The 21,524-nt window shown below is 37.3% G+C and overlaps 1 protein-coding gene across 4 annotated transcripts in view; it reads right to left on the minus strand.

The window, feature by feature from the left end:
* Positions 1-5,563: 5,563 nt before the first annotated feature.
* Positions 5,564-21,524, minus strand: part of Ssp3 (short spindle 3) — a 45,777-nt gene continuing 29,816 nt past the window's right edge. For 3 of the 4 annotated variants that reach the window (XM_076768174.1, XM_076768177.1, XM_076768176.1), the window contains 3 exons: positions 20,329-20,520; positions 14,252-14,425; positions 5,564-11,880 (listed from right to left, as the gene is read on the minus strand). In XM_076768174.1, the coding sequence (XP_076624289.1) occupies positions 11,800-11,880; positions 14,252-14,425; positions 20,329-20,520 (447 nt within the window). In that variant the 3' untranslated portion in view covers positions 5,564-11,799. Of the gene's footprint in view, positions 11,881-14,251; positions 14,426-20,328; positions 20,521-21,265; positions 21,303-21,524 lie in introns of those variants that run through there. The other variant, XR_013079951.1, reaches the window with a different exon arrangement.

The raw sequence follows: 21,524 nt of genomic DNA on the forward strand, positions 1-21,524 counted from the left end.
AAAATCAAAAACGAATTTTTAAGACGATAATAACTTTCTAACGAAACCTCCATCAATAAATTGGTATTCTTGATTTTCGTTCTATTTTGGCCTCCAGAGTCCCCCATTAAAATTTTTCCCAGGGGTGGCTGAACACCCTGTATTTACATATATCATATCATAGTATAATTTTTATTATCAGTAAAAATTTTTCCTGTGTAATTTCGTGGAGAATTTCAGCACGCTTCTTAATCGGTTAAAATGGCGTCTCTCGAGAGTGAAACTACTAGTTTGAAAAGATTAACTTTCATTCGACGTTTGACTTTACTTTAATCGCATCAATCCCGAAACCATTCGAGTCTTTACGACTGCCTGATCGAATGGCGGAGTGGTCGTTCCTGATAACCGGGGACAACCACGCGAGAGACATCTTGGAGAAAACTGTCTTCGAATCGAATCACCGGGCAGGGTCGCTCAGCCCCGTCGCGGTAAACTTGTAAAACAATAAAAGCTTCCGGTGACCCGGCGAACCGGTACATCGAGTTAGCCAACTTGAACTTTTCACCGGAAACCACCGCAAACCTGAAGTGTGTAAAGTTAAGGATGACCGATCGTGGGGTCTTGTTAGCTCATCGGGGGAAACAGGACGCCGTGTGTCCGTTCGAAACGAGCCTGCGGACGTTTTAAAATTCAAAAGGCCTTAAGACTGTTCTCTTGTTGCTAGGATTAGATTACGGTAGTCAGCGAACTTTTAAACAAATTCCAAACCGATTGGCAAAACCGACAAAAGAAGATTCCTTACAGTCTTACTATTACAGTTCGAAGCGAAGCGATACATTCGTGTAATTAAATATTTATATTATAGGTTAAAGTTACAGTATTAAGTATCTTTTCGTCGTTAATTTAATATTATCCTGATTTCTTTGCACTTATGCCGCGCTTTGTATAACTTTTACACGTTCGGAGACGCGACCACCCCTTTATCGAGAGCCACGCGAAACGTTAAATTGATTCGGAAAGCGGAATATTCACGATTATACGCTGTATCGCCAGATCGAAATAAAACGCGAGGCATAATGAAAGTAACGCTGTCGCTGGACAACGAAAGAAATAAACCTGAGAGCCAGGGGTACGCCGGGGGGTGGCAGGCGTTCTCACGATTATACGATGCAACCCTTTGCTGCGTGAACATGCCGCTCCGCTCGTCGCGAGACGAGGGCATGCGTGCAGGCCCGCTATATCCATTACGCTTATTACAACCCCGACCGCCGCCACTATCCTTTAACCATCCGCTCCCTCGTACCACCACCCACCCTTTTACGTGGATGAACATCGATCGACACCCGACCTGGAACAGTCCAGCCGTCAGGTAACCAAATTGCCCCCATTCTCGGGGATTCTCTCTTCAGGAACGAGCTGTCGGCCGCTCCTCCTTCGGCCTCGATTTTTCTTTCTATGGAATGCCCCTTCATCGATCCTCCAAGTTTAACCCCCATCGTCATCAAGAATCGTTCGATAGATTTCCACTATCGGTTTTTACCCCGTTTTCATAATATGAAACATCGAAGGGGTGGTACTCCCATTTTGGAAATATTTCTAAATTAATAACGATTAAAATCGTTATTACAATTACATACCGAGGATTTAAAAGTTTTTCTCGTGTGTTTAGTTATCTTTCAAGGTAACACGATAATCTTTACTACTATTTTAGTTATTGCGTGCTCCCTGTAGTCTATTGTTTCGAATGGCGGCCATATCTAAAACATGGATCCACGAATCTTCTTCAAGTATTACATTCCTTTATCGTGCTAACTAAAATTATGTTAATATTTTATCTACTTTACACGACTGCCATTTTTCAATTTTAATTAGAAACTACTTGCTGGGTCTGCTGGACCTACCATATATTGACTATAGATAGTTTGAGCGACCTTGTTCGCAACGAAGCTTAGACATCGATAGTCGAATGACAGACCAAAATAACCGAACAGAATTTAATTGATTTGCTATATCTACTTTCGTGGGGAAAATATTTCTTGTTATATTTAAAAGAGTGACCATCTCTGTACAAATACACAGACGTAACCCGGGCGACTCGCGGCAATTTTGTCCAAAATAAAAATCTAATTCGACTTGGGTATATCCAAGCAACGTGCCACCCTTTATGTCTCCCCGTTCCACGGAAAGGCAACAAAAGCAGGAACGCGAGGTCGTCTGCACGTGGCCGGCCGTAGGCTATAGCGCGCGAAACGCGACTCCACAATTCACAGGGTAAAAGCAACCGCGCGTGATATATTGTACGGTCCCGCTAAGTGGAAGTCGGCGGACTCTCCCTGCGCGAGACAGAGGCGTCGAAGGAAGCGAGGAAACGCTCGGGAGAGGGGGGTTACGAGCCAGAAAGGGCGCGGGGGAGGTTACTCGGACGAGCAGCTGTATTAAGTGCGCCTATAGATTACGGACCGGGGAAAAAGTGGAGGCCCCGGCGCGCTAAAACGCTTTGGAAAAAAGATTACCCTATGCACTCCATACGTCATCCGTGCACTCGAACGGGCTGCACACGCGTGAACTCTCTGTTTCTACGGTGTCGAGCGCGACGACGTTTTTTTCGACAGCCCTACGACCGAGGACCAGGGCTGCTGGAGACGCCGGCGCCATCGACTGAAAGACGCCTGTCGTTCGTCTCTACTTTTACTTTTTTTGTTAATTTGATGCCTAGATTTCTGGGTTAAACCGTGGTGACCACAATACTTTCTGAGAACTATTGGGTGCCAGCTGATGAGATTCCATCAAACGTAGAAGGCGTTATACAACACCGATATCTTGTAAGTCGAGCCTAGATGTTTACATTATCCGAGATCTTGTTATACTGCTTGATAGTTATCTTAAGAAACGGGCTTAATATTCAACTGTTTTTGTAAGCTTGTTATACCTCCTTAAATGACATCTTCTTAACTTCAAGCACTATTGCAAGTACCTTTTCTCTTTTCTTTCTGGACCAAGTCTATATTGATCCAATTAAGTCCTCATGAAACGGACTTAAAATTCACCTGTTTTTGCAAGCTTGGATGTTGTGCTTCCTTAAATGACAACTTCTTGGTTTCAAGCACTACTGCGAGGACTTTTTCTCATTTCATTCTGGATCAAGTCTATATTGATTCAATAACTACCTCAAGAATCGGACTTAAAATTCACCTGTTTTTCAATACCTGTTCTATCTCCTTAAACGACACCTTCTTGACTCCAAGCACTATCGCAAGGACGTTTTCTCCTCCGTTGCTCCTTACTTATTCCAGTAACTCATTCAGAGACCGGTCCCGGAGGCTAAGAAGAGCATTGGAAGCTCGATGCAAGTTTCTGTGCGGTGAAACTTTAAATTTCAAATAAAAGGAACGATTACGAGAGCAACAATCGAGGGCGTCGCCGGAACCCAACGGACGGGATTTGCATTTTAAATAAACTCTCCATCGTCGCTAGAGACACGCCTACGACCGCTTTCGATCGCGAACCGCGTCCGACTCTCGCCGTTTCCTCTTATCGGGTCGTCGAGCTCGGGTTCATCCCGCTTAATGGCAAAACAAGACGACTTCCGCGAACTTTCCTAGCCGACTGGCGTGCTCGCTGACTGACAGCATGGCATTACCGGCTTTGACAGCTCGATCGGGACCGAATGATATGTCACGCGGAAAACCGGGTGCATTTTAATGACATTGCGTGCACCGTGAAACGTATATCGACTGGTTATTGTAGTCTACTCAAACGGCGAGTTGCAACAAGGCGTACGCGCCGGAAGCTTGTACTCGATGTTGGAGAAAGTTCTTCCTATTGAAAAATCTGTTTGTTAATGTTGACCGAAGTATTTACCATCGATTCCTATAGATTTACATCATCCAACTGTCGACTTCATTTGCAGTAGATCAGTGTTTCCCAACCATTTTCGAGTCACCAACTACTTCTTCAGGGATCTTTCTCTACCGTCTTCTACAATGAACTTCTGCTACCTAGCAAGTACTGTGTATGTTGTCTTCCAGTATTGCGTTGATTAGGATTCGATACTTCTTCAGACTATAGCAGTTTAGAGACATTTGCTGATGAAGGCTCCAAAGATTCTTGAAGGAATCACGAGTCGTATTGGGTCAGATGTTTTAGTCAATCTTCAAAGACTCCTCATGTTCTTCTCGTAACATAATTTAAACCAAGAGTATCCCTCCAGCTCATCTTGGGTGTACACTCAGCGACAGTTAATGGCCATTTAATAATAAATCTCACTATAGCATCTAGCGACTTACTAACAGGGTTGAATATTTTTTAATCTTCAGAATCCAGTGATATGTTACCTGCTTTTAGCCTCTAAAATATCGATCTTTGTCGTGCATTGGGGCCATACTCTCAACAGAAACTAGTACCATCCTTAATCGTCTAAGCAACCCAAGCCTCAAGGTTGCCAAGTCCCCTGAATCAGTCGATGAAATTGGATCATCCTGATGCTTGTGGTTGTTCCATATCTCAAGACAGAATTTCGTCTTGTTAATAAACTTGGGCCCTGTTCGTGCAACACGTCGGGAAATGATTTCGTATCGATCAAAGTGGATACATGGTGCCCCAATCGTAATACTCGAGGGAACTGGTATTGACTACCAAGCTTAGCTACAGCAAACCAATCCGACGACTCAATCACATTCAATGTATTTCACTCACTGTCACTGTTTCTCACTCTTTAATCACACCACACTATTTATCACTCTTGTCCCAAACGCACTCAGAGGCAGGCAGGTCTGAGACAGATAATGGTGCTCAATTCTTGGAACACATACCTGCCTCGATAACTGTATCTATAGAAAGCAAAGGAATGTAACGATACCGTGACAGGAGATAGCTTGTAAAGTCACTTACAATCTGAAAAGCCTGTTAGAAAGGTACAAATATTTGGCGACTATAGTCATCGTGTCATACGTACCGGTGGAAGTGTTCTTGCCATTGGGACGAGCGATGAGAATTGTCTCTATGAATGGGATGGTTTCAAGTCAATTCTTTCTTCGACCAGACTATAGACAAATATGTAGAATTAGATGACCCACTTCTGGTATTATGGAAATACAAACATATAAGGTTACAGTAAACTCTGCTTTCAAGTGACAAAATCGAGACAGCCAGTTTACTCGAAAGCGGGGTAAGTAGCGATTTTTAATAAGAAATGCTCTGGTCTTCATTAAATTTATTACTAGAAAGCGGAAATTACTGTACCCAGATTTAATTTTCATGAGAAAAGTTATAATATAGACTCTACTCGAAGACTTTATTTGTTTACCGAAACGACTAGAAAATTATTATTGTTAGCGAATAAAATGTCCAATAACAATAAAAGATTTTCCTGTGTTCTATTCAATTAATATTCCGAGGGAAAAATTGCGAGTCTTGTTATTTCAAATTTAAAAGTTTATTTATTTTGAGCAGCGTTTTAATTGTAAAAGTAATTTAATAAATTCTGCTCTCGGCAAGCTATAGGATGAAAGAGAAGAAAAACAATCAACGATTCGACAGAAATGCGGGGACGGGGAGCGCAATAATAAATTACAAAATTGTCTCGTCGAAATTTATTGATTGCAGCTTCGATTCATTACTACTTCTAGCGAAACGTACAAAGCGTATGCTCGATTATCATTTCCTCGATCCATCGGCGGATTAATCGAGGTTCTTAGGGCGAACAAGGCAAAAATACGATCGTGGAAAAGTAATCACAAAACTTTCGAACACGTGCGCGGTGAATACACCGTTATGCTGTATTTTATATTCGCAAAACCTGACCGAGATTTTATCCGTCAAAGCATCGAAGCATGAAATTTACAGACATTTAACCGTTTATGAGAGAGCATTACGCCCAACAATTGAGCCACGTTATCTAAAAAATAAATGGATTGTAATTACTCCGATCAGAATAATTTCACCTTAATCGTAAATATTTAGCGATGATAAAATATATATTTTTTTAATAATGTGACGCGCGGCAGCTATGCTTGCGAATCAATCGAGACGAATAAACACTGTATACGCGATTAAATATAGTGAATATTTTGCTATTTTCCAATTTCTCGAAACACGTTCTTTCAACTGTAATTTTACGCTGTGAATCAGAATCGAAAAATACGCAAAAGAAAATTTTTATTTCTCCTTTTCCACAAAATTAAATGCAATGAAGTATTTTATAAACTGGCTGTTAAAAGAAAAATGAATAATATACATATATAAAGTGAAAAATTCTGATTTAATTCTTCGTTGATTACCGATCGACCAAGAAATTTTTTAATAATTCTTGCACTCACTATTTTCAATCGCAAACAACGTCTTTATTCCGACTCGAACAAACCAGCGACAAAAGAGTCGTTCTATCTCTAACTTCTCAAGCTTTACAATTTATCGTGTGATTATTTATTTTTCCTACGTCGAACTGGTGTAAAAGTTTTGTCGTTTCACGATTCAATCTTTAAATCAATAAACAAATAATAGTTAAATATTTTACTTAAAACTGATGAGAAATTTTTGAAAGAAATTTAAATAAAACTTTTTACTACCATATCAAATTCAATTAACAAATAAAATAAATAGAAAAAAAAACATGTGTGTTCGAGTGCCCATTTTTTAGCATAATTTATTTTTTTTTTTTTAACTCAGCCGTGTAGAAACGACAAGACTTCTACAGCATAATTATACTAACATTAATCTATGCGATTCTTGTTCAAGATTCTTTGATACGCCGTTAAATATTTCCTAAATATATGTATATGTGTATAATACTTGAATATTAATTGCATTGGCAGGACATTGCACGAGTGCGCTCGCTGCAGCCACTAAAACCTGTACTATGTAAGTACACTCACATTCGTCTTTATCTTTCAAATAAATAATCATACATTGTACCACAATGAACTCATATCGTCGGAGAATAAATATCTATTCAAATAACATTTCATTTCTATAATTCGATAAATAATTTGTAAGAACGCTTTCAGCGCCACGATGAATTCTCATCGACACATGTAAAATTCTGATCGCATAATTTTCTACAAGATGTTTCACAAACTATGCAGAAAGATTTATAATCATTATATTTTTATTAATTTTAATTTTCAATTTTTATATTTCTTGAAAGAAATTCTCATTATTTAGGACAACTTTTACTTGAAACAGTTTCGAAAATAATTCAACTATCAAAAGTTATAGAACATATAAAGTGTTTTTCGGTTACCTGAATATTATTATTGCAAAACTTCTATTGTGGTATAATTAAAAATAATTTCAACGAGGCCGTATTTCTATTTATTTTAATTGGGATAACATTGCCAGTCTATTAATAATACTTCTCAAGGATGTTACGATAAATATAAAAATTTTAAGTTTCATTAGTAAAATGATCGGCTTTTATCTCTTATCGTTAATTGCGATGCATTTTAAAACTATTTTCAGCAAAAGTCGTTTAAAAATATCCAAATCCTTGAAATCCTCTTTAGTAAATTATTGACGAATGAAACATTCTATATTTTGTAGAATGCATCTTGCCTTTAATATAATTATAGAGATTTTCATTTAAGACATTACCATGATCGTTTTCATTATCATTTTCGTTTCAAGTGTTCGATCATTTTTATAATCAAATGTAATGTAATTTCACAAACATTATCCATGGCCAATATTATATTATTCCCTGAAATAATATTTAAACATTTACATTTGTTCTTCATGTTTCTCCTTATGAATTATTTCCTTTCCAAAAGAAAAGAAGGTTGCAACCAAAATGCACAAAGTCACGAAAGAATTTATAACAAAGACGAATTTAGTGTGTCGTGCAAATGGCGACGCTGAACGCGATGCTACATATTCAAATTAAAATATTCTTGGGATTTCGTATAAAATAAACCTTTATTAACCCCTCTCGATTAATTATTTATACGCAACTTTTACGTATTCACGAGAAAACAAAAAAAAAAATCATATAGTTTCCATTAAATAATATAATAACAACGTTTCGTGTTGACGTTCGTCCACTGAAGAATAAATTCAATGCATCCTATAAATTAGTGGCTCACAATAAGTATTCCGGATATAATGATAGATTATATCAACTTATGTATACAATTCCGCTAAACGCGTTTTACTAAGAATCCATGTAGCCAACCGATGACTACGGAAAGGTTGAAATTCACTAGAGTGAATCTTCTTCCTGAAACATCCTGAACGGTCGTTCTAAACGAGATGGAGGAGGAAAAAGGATGTGCGCTTTCGAGGCACCGATATTTCTGCGTACTCGCACAGCAAAGTGCATAAAAAATTCAAGAAAATAGCTCCTGAAACTGAACACATGCAATTAGTATAACGATCCTCTCATTATTTAAATATTTACGGTTTCTTCGCACTATACCTTTTAATTTCCATTTTTCTTTTTTTTTTTTTTTTTGAATTCATCAATTCTGTTCATTCTCAGATGAACTTCTTCGTTTCGTCCTTTTTCCTTACAGTACCAACTTCACTTATTTGTTAACTTAGCACACTTTGCATAATAAAAAAAAAAGTGGAGATTCACACCGTCCTGGTACGAAATCCGTACTTAGTTCCACATACACTCACGCACACACATATTCACACAGAGTAGTATCACTCTAATTCTAACGACGTTTAAAAGGCCCGTTCAAAAGACACGTTTTTTTGCACGAATTATTGGCACGCGTGAAAACGAGAGAAACGAATATGCGTTAAGAATCGTACAAATGTACTGTTGGAAGCTCAAGAGATCTGTTTTGGAAGGAGAATGGGTTCTATTGGTCAGACTATTGGCCACGCCTTCGTAATGCGGACGTTTAGGTGAGCCTAGGGACCTTGCATAAACAGACTCTAGTCGCTGGTGGCTTCGTACGATCTGTCGTTTTGTGTCCCTAGTACAAAGGTAACGCCATCGTCGTCGTATCAAGTGACTTCATAAAGAAAATTAGAGTTCTCACTGTCTCTCTGGGGCACTTGGGAACAAAATGATGGATTACCTGAGGCGCCAATAGTTTGATTATAAGATCTCTAAATAATGGCTGCTAAGAGTATGGGCTCTAATAAGTTATAAACTTCAAACATTTCCTCTAGAGCAGAACATTTATGCTCCCAGTTGTACATAATCAATTTAATAGTTGTAATTATGCATGACTTAACATAAGAAAACGCAGTCAATAAGTGGAATAGAGAAGCATTTCTTTTACCTTATGATACTTCTTAGGACGGATCTCTTCAGCTCTGAACAGTAATAATGATAGTAAAATATAAAGCTTGCCCACTGCCGTTCGGAATGGATTGAAAAATGCACAAATCCGTTTTAAATTTATTTCCAAACGGTAATTTTAAGGATTCCGAGTGACACCTTTCGAATAGAAATATTTTCACGGTTGTAATTTGAAACAGAGTAGACGGAGTAGTAATAAAGTAAATGAACAGTCTTGTTAGAAGTGTTTAGACGTAATCTATTTGAATATTTAACGCTAAATATTAAAGTACTAACTTATATTACAATGGATTAAAACGGATTTGTTGAATTTTGCATCTTCGGGCAATGGTGATGAATTTACGCACGAAAATAGCAAGACGAGACAGCTCTGTTGCCTTGTGACAGATAGTCGTCGCTCGCTATGGCGCTAAATTTCAATTAAGCTCGCCAAATAATTGGCAATTTTAACAACGATTTCTGAAACTCGCACGAAAATTGTTTTCTTACGTGCGTCCATCACGAGATTGAAACGGAACCGAAGAGTTTTTGTACAGAAACAATTACATCTTTCAGTTAGAAATTATTCAGGCAAGATGTTTCCCTTTTAACGAAATTCACTCTGCGAACGATAACTTAACTCGGGTTGTTTCGAGTTAAATTACAAAGTAAGAAATTATCATTGGCATTAAAAATACTAAATTAATGCCACAAATTTCTTGTCTTACTCTTGTAAATTCTCCTTTCCTTTATTCGATCTTTTTCTTTTTCATATTTTCGATTCTTCGAACGTATAGTTCGTTCTGAATCATAGTATCGAAACCTATTACATTTTCCAAAGAGTAGAGATCGTACTTTGATAAAGGTAAACAAATTTATGCTACTGTACTTTTCCACGTATGACTAGTATTTAATTTCTTACGTAGTTTAAAAATTTTCAAACGCGTGATCCTTATAGTAATAACAAAGAATCAAAAGTTGAACTTTTAGTAACGCAATGTGAGCAACAAAAAATAAACATTTACTATGTGTCGGTTACCTTTACAAAATTATGTAAAATTGTAAAGGAAAATTAAATTCTTTAAATGTAACATAAACGATACACCCCGACGAGTAAAACCTGTCCAGTGTTTCAAAACATAATAACTTCATAATTTAAAAATAACTCAAAGTCAAAAAACGACAGAATATATGAGAATTAAAGGTATTATAAAGTTAACAACAATAAATAAAACTTTCATTTTTTTCTTTAGAGCGTGATCTAAGATGTAATCATATTTATGCAAAGGAAACTTTTAATATATTATTAAAAGCTATAGCTCGATAGTTTAGAAAAGATCGTTACGGCGAGACAACGATGGATTCGCCTCTTCACGCGTGACCACGCCCCTCAAGGATCGTTTCTAACACGACGAACTATACATCATTGGATCGTTAGACGATCGACGTTTAGTTTTTCGTCGACTAGTCGTATCAATTGTATTCCTAACAAGAATGCTAAGATTGGAAAGTGTCGTTCTTCGACGACTGGAAAGAAAGCTTCGTTTTTTAAAGCCGAAGCTCGATTTACGAAATAATTCGCCCCGTCCGTTTAATCTCGAATTCATCGAACGTAGCAAATTATCGCAGAGAATATATTATCGTATTTACTATGTCAGTAAAAAAATACTTTTCAAGGTCCCCATCTCTATTCAAGTATCACGTAACACCAGATCAAAATGCTCACAGAACATTTGGTCGACTTTGGAAGTACTGCCAACGTTGCAAAATTATCGAACTACTCTATCAATATTAATTTGGAATATTAATATCAGAAATATAAAAATTCAAGATTACGATTTATATTATTATTAAACAAATTGGATTCCCTAAGAGTAAACGTATACACATTCAATTATCGAGGGAGCAATTCGATCAATTAGCGAGACAATATTTTATGTAATTCTTTTTCTATCAAATTTTAAAAGAAGTGGCACTCATTCTGGTTTAGCAGAAAGTATTCAATTTTCACAGAGTGCAAATAAACGTTCAGAGTATTTGTTGGTCATTGTTTTTTTTTAATTATTCTATATTAATAGTTTCGAAGATGATCACGAGCAATAGGTCGAAAATTTCAAAATTTCATAAATAAGGTGTCTATATACGCAATAATTAACGAACGTCTGATCGTTAATAAAATTGTTAGCAGCACCTCCAGCTCCAACAGTATGCGTTCGATCAGTTTTTTCCCTGCGTTTATTCTGCAAAAACCCTTCGATTGATTGTCATCGGTAGAGATATTAACGCGGTTAAAAATTTAGTTGCAGTGTCACCAATCTGGTTTCAACGTCTCGAAACTGCCTGCCAGGTTTAGGGGGTGTATTCGATACAATTGTTGCCGAGTACCAGCCTCGAGGCACGCGGATAGTAATAACTTTTCAACTAACGATGGACGTACCTAATAACAATTTTCCCCTGTTTGCTCCTCGACTCTTCGAACTGAATACAAGTAATGGTCCAGCGTTTTAACGACGTCCACGTAGCTCGTGGCGCGTAACGAAGATATTCGACGAAACTCAAGCGGATTAACCGAACTTTGGTTGGGACGTTTAAGGACTCGTCGCGTCCTTCAGTAAACGAACCAACGGATTCAATTTACCGTCGTCCGAATCCCTGTACTCCTCCAGCAACTGGCAAACAGAACATTTGTTTTCGTATTAAACGCAAAAGATTGGTCAATCGTAGTTTCAATAGCGATTATTTGAATAGGACGAAGGAAACCAGGATTCTAAACTCAGGAGGCAGACTTTGATAGACGTATCAGGTCTCTACAGTTTTAATATTTTTAACTAAAGAAACTGATAAAATCACGCGGCTCTGAGTCGATATAAAATGTTTAGAAACTTTATTAGAGTTGCACGCTATCGATTGTTCAAACGTTTAACGAATATTTCTGTACTTGCGTTCCTGGCAAAGATGAATCAGGGTACACAAAACTACGTGACTGCGAATAAATATTATTGGACCTCTGTATGTTTGGTCAGGAATTGAAAACAGGAAAGGATTCTGCAAACAGTTCAAAACCGATGGTCCAGGATTATACTTGGAATGAATTTGAAAGAAAAAAATCAGAAAAAATTGCGTGCAACGTGACTGAGAATAAATGTTATTGGTCCACTGCAACTATGGCAAGGGATTGATAACAAGAGAGGATTAGGCAGATTGCTGGAAACCGATGGATTATATTTTGAACAAATTGAAAGAAACATTTGCTAAATTCTAAGGAGATTTTCTGAAATTTATACATTATTATTATTATTTATTTATAAATTTTACTGAAGTTGAGTGACCGCTAATATTTATGTATTCAGGGTGTTCGACCAACCCTGGGAAAAATTTTAATGGGGGGATTCTAGAGGCCAAAATAAGACGAAAATCAAGAATACCAATTTATCGATGAAGGCTCCGTTAGAAAGTTATTAACAATTAAATTCAAAAATTTCAAATCGTTCTGGAAAAATTATTTTTTGTTCCAGGGGTCAATTATAAGCATTTTTGGTGAATAGACATATCCCTGAAATCCTACCCACTTTCGAGAAAAAAAATCGGGTAGGTGAAATTTTTTGGCAGAAAAAATTTTTCAAATCGTTTTAGAAAAATTATTTTCGGTTGCAAGAGTCGATTGCAATCATTTTTGGTCATTACACATACCCACGAAATCCTACGCATTTTCGAGAAAAAAATTCCTTACCGAACATCTAATGTGAAGCCAGAAATGCTTCCTTGAAATTTCATGCGAATCTTTAAAATGTCATAACTCCTGAACGAATTGGACGATTTTAATTTTCAAAAACGCAAACGACGCGTATTTAGATGAAGAATATGTAGAAATTGCAAAAATATTCGAAAAGTTGATTCTTGACCCCGTAAACTGAGAAAAACCCAATAAAAATGGTCCAATATTCAAACAGCCATAACTCCTACAATAGTGAATATATTTCAATGAAACTTTTTTCCGAAGTAGAACTCATGAGTACCTACAAAAAAGTATTAGACAACTTTTCTGTAGGGCGTCGAACATATTTATTAAAAATAAAAAACGAATTTTTAAGAAACATCGACAAGGGGATGCCTAAATTTTTCGACGAAAAAAAAAATTTCAAATCGTTCTAAAAAAAATATTTTTGGCTGCAGGGGACAATTATAATTATTTTTGGTGAAGAATTACATCCCCGAAATCCTACTCATTTCTTAGAAAAAAATTCGAGTAGGTGTGAAATTTTTCGGCAAAATTAAAAAATTTCAAATCGTTCTAAAAAAATTATTTTCAATTACAGGGGTCAATAACAATCATTTTTGGTGAATAGACATATCTCTGAAATCCTACCCACTTTCTAGAAAAAAATTCAGTACGGCGGAACTTTAAACGTTAATAACTTTTTAACGAAATCTCCATCAACAAATTAGTGTTCTTGATTTTCATCTTATTTTAGCCTCTAGAATCTCCCATAAAAATCTTTCCCAGGGGTGGCCGTACACCCTGTATAATACTTTCACTAAAATGGGATATCCATTGTATACATTCACCAGTGACTTCAAAAATTCTCTACTTAAAATAAGAATTACGTATATTTTTCACTGTACACTTTCACTAAATTGACATTTCAAGAATTCAAAATAAGATGTGCATCAGAATTAGTTGGTGTCCTTTTAATCCCTTTTTTGCACAAGTTTTCCTATTTCTTGATTATTTATATATTCAAATAATTAATGTTTCGATCGAACAGTAAATTGATGAGAATCTGCAGAGCTATTAGATTTTTAAATTAAGATTTTCTCAGTGAATAATAAAGAAATAAAGTGTATGATCCTTCTGATTGGTAAAATATATAAACATTAAATTATTTCATGATTTTATATAGTTCACAGTAACATTATATTTTCTACTTTCATACGTTTCAGTGTAATTATTATTTAATTAACTCTTGAATTAAGTTCTCTTTTAAAGAAAATGATCCGTTCCGTCAATTATATCCTAGATTGTACGAAGGACTCGCTTACCTGGTAAGACATTTCGCAAGACAGAATCGCCGTCGCCTCTGGATTTCGATGCGTGGCCGCCAAAAGCGCCGGGAAAATGTACGATGTTAATCCTGGAGCACCGTAAAACGGAAATGGTAAAGTACACAGTTGCTGAAGTACACTTGGACCAGCCCCCGCCGATTGAAGTACCAACTGAAACAAAAATTCATTCCGTGAATCCTGATGGCAACGACAACAGTTAATATAGATACTAACAATAACCTTGTACCAAAAACAAAATTTGGTCTCGATTTAACTAGCTTTTTAATATTGGTATCCCCTAATATCATCGACTATCCCTTTTCGCTCAAAGATTGCTTTTCACCTACGAAAGTTTGATAAATCGTAGGTAAGTTTTCTTTCGTAAACATTAAGATAGACGAGCTAGGACTCTCTGAAAGGAAATTCTCAACGACCGTCGCAAGATTTCCTTTCCATTGCTAAACACCCACATGGAAGTAACTGAAAGGTACGTTCATGGTCGTCTGAGAACAAAAACGGTTAATTACAAGTGCCTACGCGTACTACGGTCATTAGTTTCGTTAAATATCGTGGGAAACGTTGCACCTATGACACAGGTGTCGGAAACTAGCCATTCTGAAGGACAAGGAAGCGTCCTAGGACATCTGCGACTCAACAAGTGTCCTCGAGCAGGCCTATACACCTGTATCAATGTCTCTTGCAGGAAGTACCCACATTATGCGTTTTTATTCTCTACCATTCTCCTTTATTTTTCTTTTACGGTTTGTCATATCGACGCAACCGAACATTTTATTATTTGGTAATTTTATATACTCGAAGTTTAATATCCCATTTCGACAAATATTCGAAATTTATGAACTGTAAATACTCTCTTTTCACATTAATTTAAGTTAATTTAATCTTTTTGCATTGCATACTGAAAAGAACCCAAAATTAATGCAAAATCTATCGAAAATAAACAACGCTCGTTTGTTTATTTTAGTAGGTTATACACTTGTACTCAAATAATCTTACATGGAAATATTATTCTGTCGATAATTTATAGAGAGAAATAAATAATAAAAACAAGCTAGAAAATAAATCATATAAAAATAAAATAAAAATATGCTCGTATGAATAGTTTAATTAATTGTGTTAAGCGAGATGCATATTGCATAAATAAATTATATGGTACTTTATAGTGAATCTTCTTCCATAGAGTATCATTTTCTCTGTTATTTTAAGACCGTTTTTACGCCGCATAAAACCACCCGCTAGATTTACGACGATCGTGAATCTTATGTATTTTTATCGTATTTAAAACGTCTCTGAGTTGATTAACCACTTAACTAACGTATACAGAATACTCTGCTGAAAAATTTGTTTTAACGCACAGGGTATTCTTAAAATCTTGACGCGGATGAAAAGTAGTAGACTTTCTACGCAGAAATAACACGAAATTTCAAACGAAGACATCTAACATGAAATGAAAAATTATAAATATCGTCATCGATACGTAAAATAATCCAACCCCGTAAGCTAGTCTCGGCCAGATGATTTTTGACTAACTTTTAAACGCTAATTATTGTACAAAAAAAATTTTACGTAACAAAATACTATGAACTGGCTCCGCTAAACGACCAATTAGTCTTCTGAAAATTGTCTTCGCCAGGAATGTAAATTCTAAATAGAATTTCCATCCTCGAACGACATATTTTTATCTCTTATCTGGATAGTGGACCTCAGAAATGAAAAAAAGGCCCATAATCAGTGCAATTAGGCTAGTATGCACGAGCTGTGGCGTCGAAAGCCAACACGAACGCGTTCGAGGGTCGTATTGTACCGTGTCTAATCTAAACTGACCGTTCCTTCTCTATTCTCTAGCATAGATTGAATACCTCAGGAATTTCTGGGGGCTCGATATCTCGAAAAATGGGACTCGATAGACGCGCAGAAAGAAAAGACGTCGCGACGTTCTGGAAGGCGCCAGGCCGTCGGACATTTTCACTATAAGCCTATCCAGTTACTATCAAGGTGAACGCAAATGGAAAACCTTTATTCTACAACAGAATTAGACAAACCCAAAATTTTATCGAACCGATAAATAAATGAGAAATAGATAATTTAATTTTCACTGCAAATAGTAATTACATTTCCTATTTTTTAACGAACCGAATCTATTAAAATTGCTCGTCCACGCTGGTAAAATATTTATGAACGATAATTTAATTATCGATATTTTATATTCCTCTAAGTACCTACAATTATATTCCTAAAATTCGTGGATGAACAAATTATTACACGTGTTAGTACTACTTTCTGATTAATCTGACGCTTAAATAATAACCTATATACAATATTTAATTATAATATTTATTATTAAGTTTTAAACCGTGGTTAAATTCACAGATTGTTTTTCACAGTTACTCGAGACCATGCTAATCGTTTTCACGCCAAATTCCCCGCGAATATTCTTGCAGCCAGTGCAATTTATTTCTGCCTATTTTAGTGGCTCCAGTCTCTTCATTGCCAAACTTACGACATACGACAAACACCCCTATGTAACTTTCAAGACTATTTGCTGCAGTTTCGTTCGCCTATAATTACTCAAACGATAGCAAAGTTGAACGCTACTCCGTGTGACCGTAGTGATGCTGCTCTTTGAATTAACATAATATTTTTAATACCAAAATATATAAATCTCGTAAAACCCTTACGGTTTATTCGAACAAAAATTGTTGTTCTTTATTTGTATTCGTTGAACCCCTGTCATTGATTTTGAACTTTGCATATAGATGAGATTTTTCTCAAGAGTAAACATTGGTCACGTGTACCGTTTCATTCGACGTTTAATCTGTTCTTGAGCAGTATCGATTATTCTCTTCGAAGCAGCGACGAAGAAACGACACTAGCACATGAAAGAATCTATTTCAAATAATATGACCTATCGTCATATATACAATCATTTAGAGTTTATAGAACTATTAACTCCAACAAGCCCCCACTCCTTTCTGTTCTCTCTATTTCGTGAAATGTTTGACCCATGTACAAAGGTGAAAACCACAGTATACAGTAAATCGTCCATAAATGTGCAATTTACCGGGATGCGACACTTATAGAGACTGGTGATTGGAATTTAATCGCTCTTCTCCAAGAATCCTTTCAAGACTTTAAACAAATCATCCGTCAATCACTCGAGGTAAAACTACTAGGCACGACACAAATACTTGTGTGCAATTTGTTTATCAGATGATTTTTAGAAAGAAGTTATTATACAAAAGTTAATATACAATCATGGCCATTACGAATAAGATCTATCCACCTATGTAAGATCAAAATTCGTTTCCCAAAGTCCTGATCCTGGACCCTAACGAGCCTGTCCAGAGTTTAAACAATCTATCAATCACTCAATGTTTACTAGCACAATGCAGACTTTGGAGTAACCAGTGAAAACAATTACGTGTCATATGTTTACAAGATGACGAAATTATAGCTCAAGCAAACACTATCATTACAAAGAAGAATCATTCAGCAATCTGTATAAATTTTTTAGCTCCACCAACCAAAGTCCTGATCAAAGATAACGAATTCATTCGTGAAGAATCATCTTGGACCTGGTGAACCAATTGAAAGCTGTCTAGATTCCAAACTAATCATACATTAATTGCTCCGTGCGAGCTAACATAAGGTAGACTTTGGAGTAACAAGTAGAAACAGTGATATGCAACATCAGATGAAGTTATCAGTTAAACACGGTGACTGCAAGGAAGATCCATAAAGCTATCCAAGATGAAGATCAACTACAATCTATATACACTTTTTAGCTTTACCAACCAAAGTCCTGATCAAAAATAACGAATTCATTCGCGAAGAATCATCTTGGACCTGGTGAACCAATTGAGAGCTGTCTAGATTCCAAACTAATCATACATTGATTGCTCCGTGCGAGCTAACATAAGGTAGACTTTGGAGTAACAAGTAGAAACAGTGATATGCAACATCAGATGAAGTTATCAGTTAATCACGGTGATTGCAAAGAAGATCCATAAAGCTATCCAAGATGAAGATCAACTGCAATCTATATACATTTTTTAGCTTTACCAACCAAAGTCCTGATCAAAAATAATGAATTCATTCGCGAAGAATCATCTTGGACCTGGTGAACCAATTGATAGCTGTCTAGATTCCAAACTAATCATACATTAATTGCTCTGCGCGAGCTAACATAAGGTAGACTTTGGAGTAACAAGTAGAAACAGTGATATGCAATATCAGATGAAGTTATCAGTTAAACACGGTGACTGCAAGGAAGATCCATAAAGCTATCCAAGATGAAGATCAACTGCAATCTATATACACTTTTTAGCTCTACCAACCAAAGTCCTCATCAAAAATAGTGGATTCATTCATAAAAAACCATCCTGGACCAAATAAGCCAGTTTAAGAGATGTCTAGGTTCCAAACTAATCATGCATTAAGCTAACATAAGATAGACTTTGGAGTAACGAGTAGAAACAATGATATGCAATATGTTTATCAGAATCAAACACGGTGATTGCAAAGAAGATCCATCCAGGGATCCAAGATGAAGATTCGTCGCCCCAAAGTCCTGATCGAAAACATTGGATCGCGAATAAGCATCCTGGACCTGGGCGAGCCAGTTTAAGACCTGGCCAGACTTCAAACAAACCATCTATCAATCCGTGGAACGGGTCGGTCGATCACACCCGGTACATTCGCGTGAAATGCGCCGCGCAACACGCTGCGAAGAAGGAAGAAGCTGTTAGACACAACACACTCAGCGGACCTCCCATCAATATACGGCCGAAATGCAGTTAAGATATATTTACTCGGTTCCATTCCATACGTCAGCCGCGCGCACGCACACGACGCCCTGCAAGAGGAGGGTGCATCAATCCGGCGCGTGCATCGGGATGTGTAGCGCGCTGAGTGCACCGGCGACGTAGCACATTCGTCTTTCAACGCCTTTTTTAAAGGAGGCCCGCTTGTCCCGAAAGTGCATCCGATACAAGCTCGTGGAAACTGCTGGAAAAACGCTTTTAACCTTTAACTGCCGGCCGATTCGGAGCTGTGAATCGCGGAGGGAGCGTAGGGCGGACTTGTTACAGGATTTATGTGTGTTACGAGAGAAGGGAAGGACGGGATCAGGAACTGATTTTCGGAACTTTTCCGTTTGCCCCGAGGATTCCTCTGACGGACGTCTGAGGTTATTTAAAATCTTGTAGATAGATAAAATCGAAATTACGCCGCGGAAACGATTCATTCGGTCGGTCGCTAACGCGTCGACTGTTTGGAAACTTATATTCTGTGTTCAAACCACGAATTTATAAAAAAGAAATGTACAGTAGAGTTTCGATTATCCGGCACATTTACCCCGATAAATATTACGGATTATATTTTACACAAACAAAGAAGTTACAGCAGCATACATCCAGCAGTGACGACGATATTAAACAGTCGATGAATAACGCGTAGGAATTTTATATACTTCTAAAAATTATTTTCCGTTACAGGGGTCAATTACAATCATTTCTGGTGAACAAACATACCTCCGAAATGCTACGCACTTTCGAGATAAAAATTCTTTACCGAAAATACTATGTCTGAGCATAAAGGTTCCCCTGAAATTTCATGCGTATGTTTAAAAAATCATAATTCCTGAACGGATTGGAGGATTTTAATGTTTCGAAATGCAAACAACGCCTATTTTGGTGAAGAACATTTTAAAATTCTAAGAATGTTGGAGAAATTGTTCCTTAACTCCATAAAACGAGAAAATCACCACAAAAATGGTCCAATTCTTTGTTGCGATCGCTTCACATGTAAGTATAATCCAATTATCCGGCATTGCTCCAGATCCAAGTATGCCAAATAATCGGAATTTTAATGTATTCGAGTACGCCAATGATATTCATCCCTTATTTTTGGGCTCTACTAGACCCACTACTGCTTGGGAGGAAACGTTTATATGATTCTTTTCATAGCTTTTACATCATCCATCGCTGAATTTGGTACTGTGAATCACGTAGTGCCCTACGTATGTAGAATTAGGCAATTTTGATAGTCGTACTTACCTGATTTTCTGGGTTGTTGACTGCAAAATACCCCAGAACCTGGAACAGTTCCGACAGAATGTAAGTACCACTAGTGTTCTGCGCAGATCCAATTTCCGGCTTGTGCGATATTGGATCCCGTGATAATCGCGTTATCACATGACTAGCTATCAGTCGCCATTGCAAGCTGGTGCCTTCTACTCCCAAGAGATTCTGAAATCAGACAATTTTCGTTCGTTGCTTGACGCGTGCAAATAATGATACAATTTTCGAATATGGAAATATAGCAACACTGATCGAGTATCTCATTTATTATAATTAGACAGTTTTGATAATCCACCACCATTAATCTGAAAATACAATGATCGTGTTAATCTGGCAAATGACTAGAAATAACCCGAGAAAAAAATAAAAATATGCGATTGCGTCCTAGCGTGGGTCACGATCGACCCAGCCTCGGGGTCCTCGAATCTGGCAGGTTCAACTACGTCAAGGGAGGGATTCCTGCGGAGATCGAAGGGCATTTTCGTTTTAACTAGACCGCGTGGCCAGTAAGTCAAAGAGAATAGATGATAAACGTTGGTTTTTGGGCAAACGCCGTCTGCCAGGATCGCAAGGATAATCGGGGCAGCGTCCCAGGAGACCCAGCGGGCTCCCCTGCAGGACACACTACGGCCCTTATAGTTTTTATGGTTGGGGGGGCGCGAAGTTTCGATTCAATTCGTGGTCTGATCATCGCAGACTTCACGGGAGGGCTTTCAATCTTGACAGGCAAACCCCCAGGGCACACGATATCTCCATTGCACTTTCCACGGAGCTCGACCTAATGAGGAGGACGGTGGTTCCATCAAGGAACAGCCGCTAAGTGACCGTCGCACAGTGCTAAAAATTCAAAAGATTCCAGCTCCTCGAAATTATTAAAAATTATCGCACGAACCACTTTTTCCCTTCTAAATTTTTTCTCCTTTCGTCTCGTTCTTCCTATACGAGAATTACTCGAAAGATAAACGTATACAAAATGTATGTGATGTATGTGTATGATTTTAATCGAATGAAATTCAAAAATTGCCAAAAAGGGTCAGGTTCTCTGGGTCCAATGTCCAGTCTACTTGAACGTCGACTTCATTATAGAAATCACTCCAATGCCTAATCTGTTTGGATGTTGATTTTATTACAATGACTCCAATGTTTAGTCTGCTTGGACGTCTATTTTATCA

The sequence above is a fragment of the Colletes latitarsis genome, chromosome 7 (genome assembly GCF_051014445.1).
Source record: "Colletes latitarsis isolate SP2378_abdomen chromosome 7, iyColLati1, whole genome shotgun sequence".
Lineage (NCBI taxonomy): Eukaryota > Metazoa > Arthropoda > Insecta > Hymenoptera > Colletidae > Colletes > Colletes latitarsis.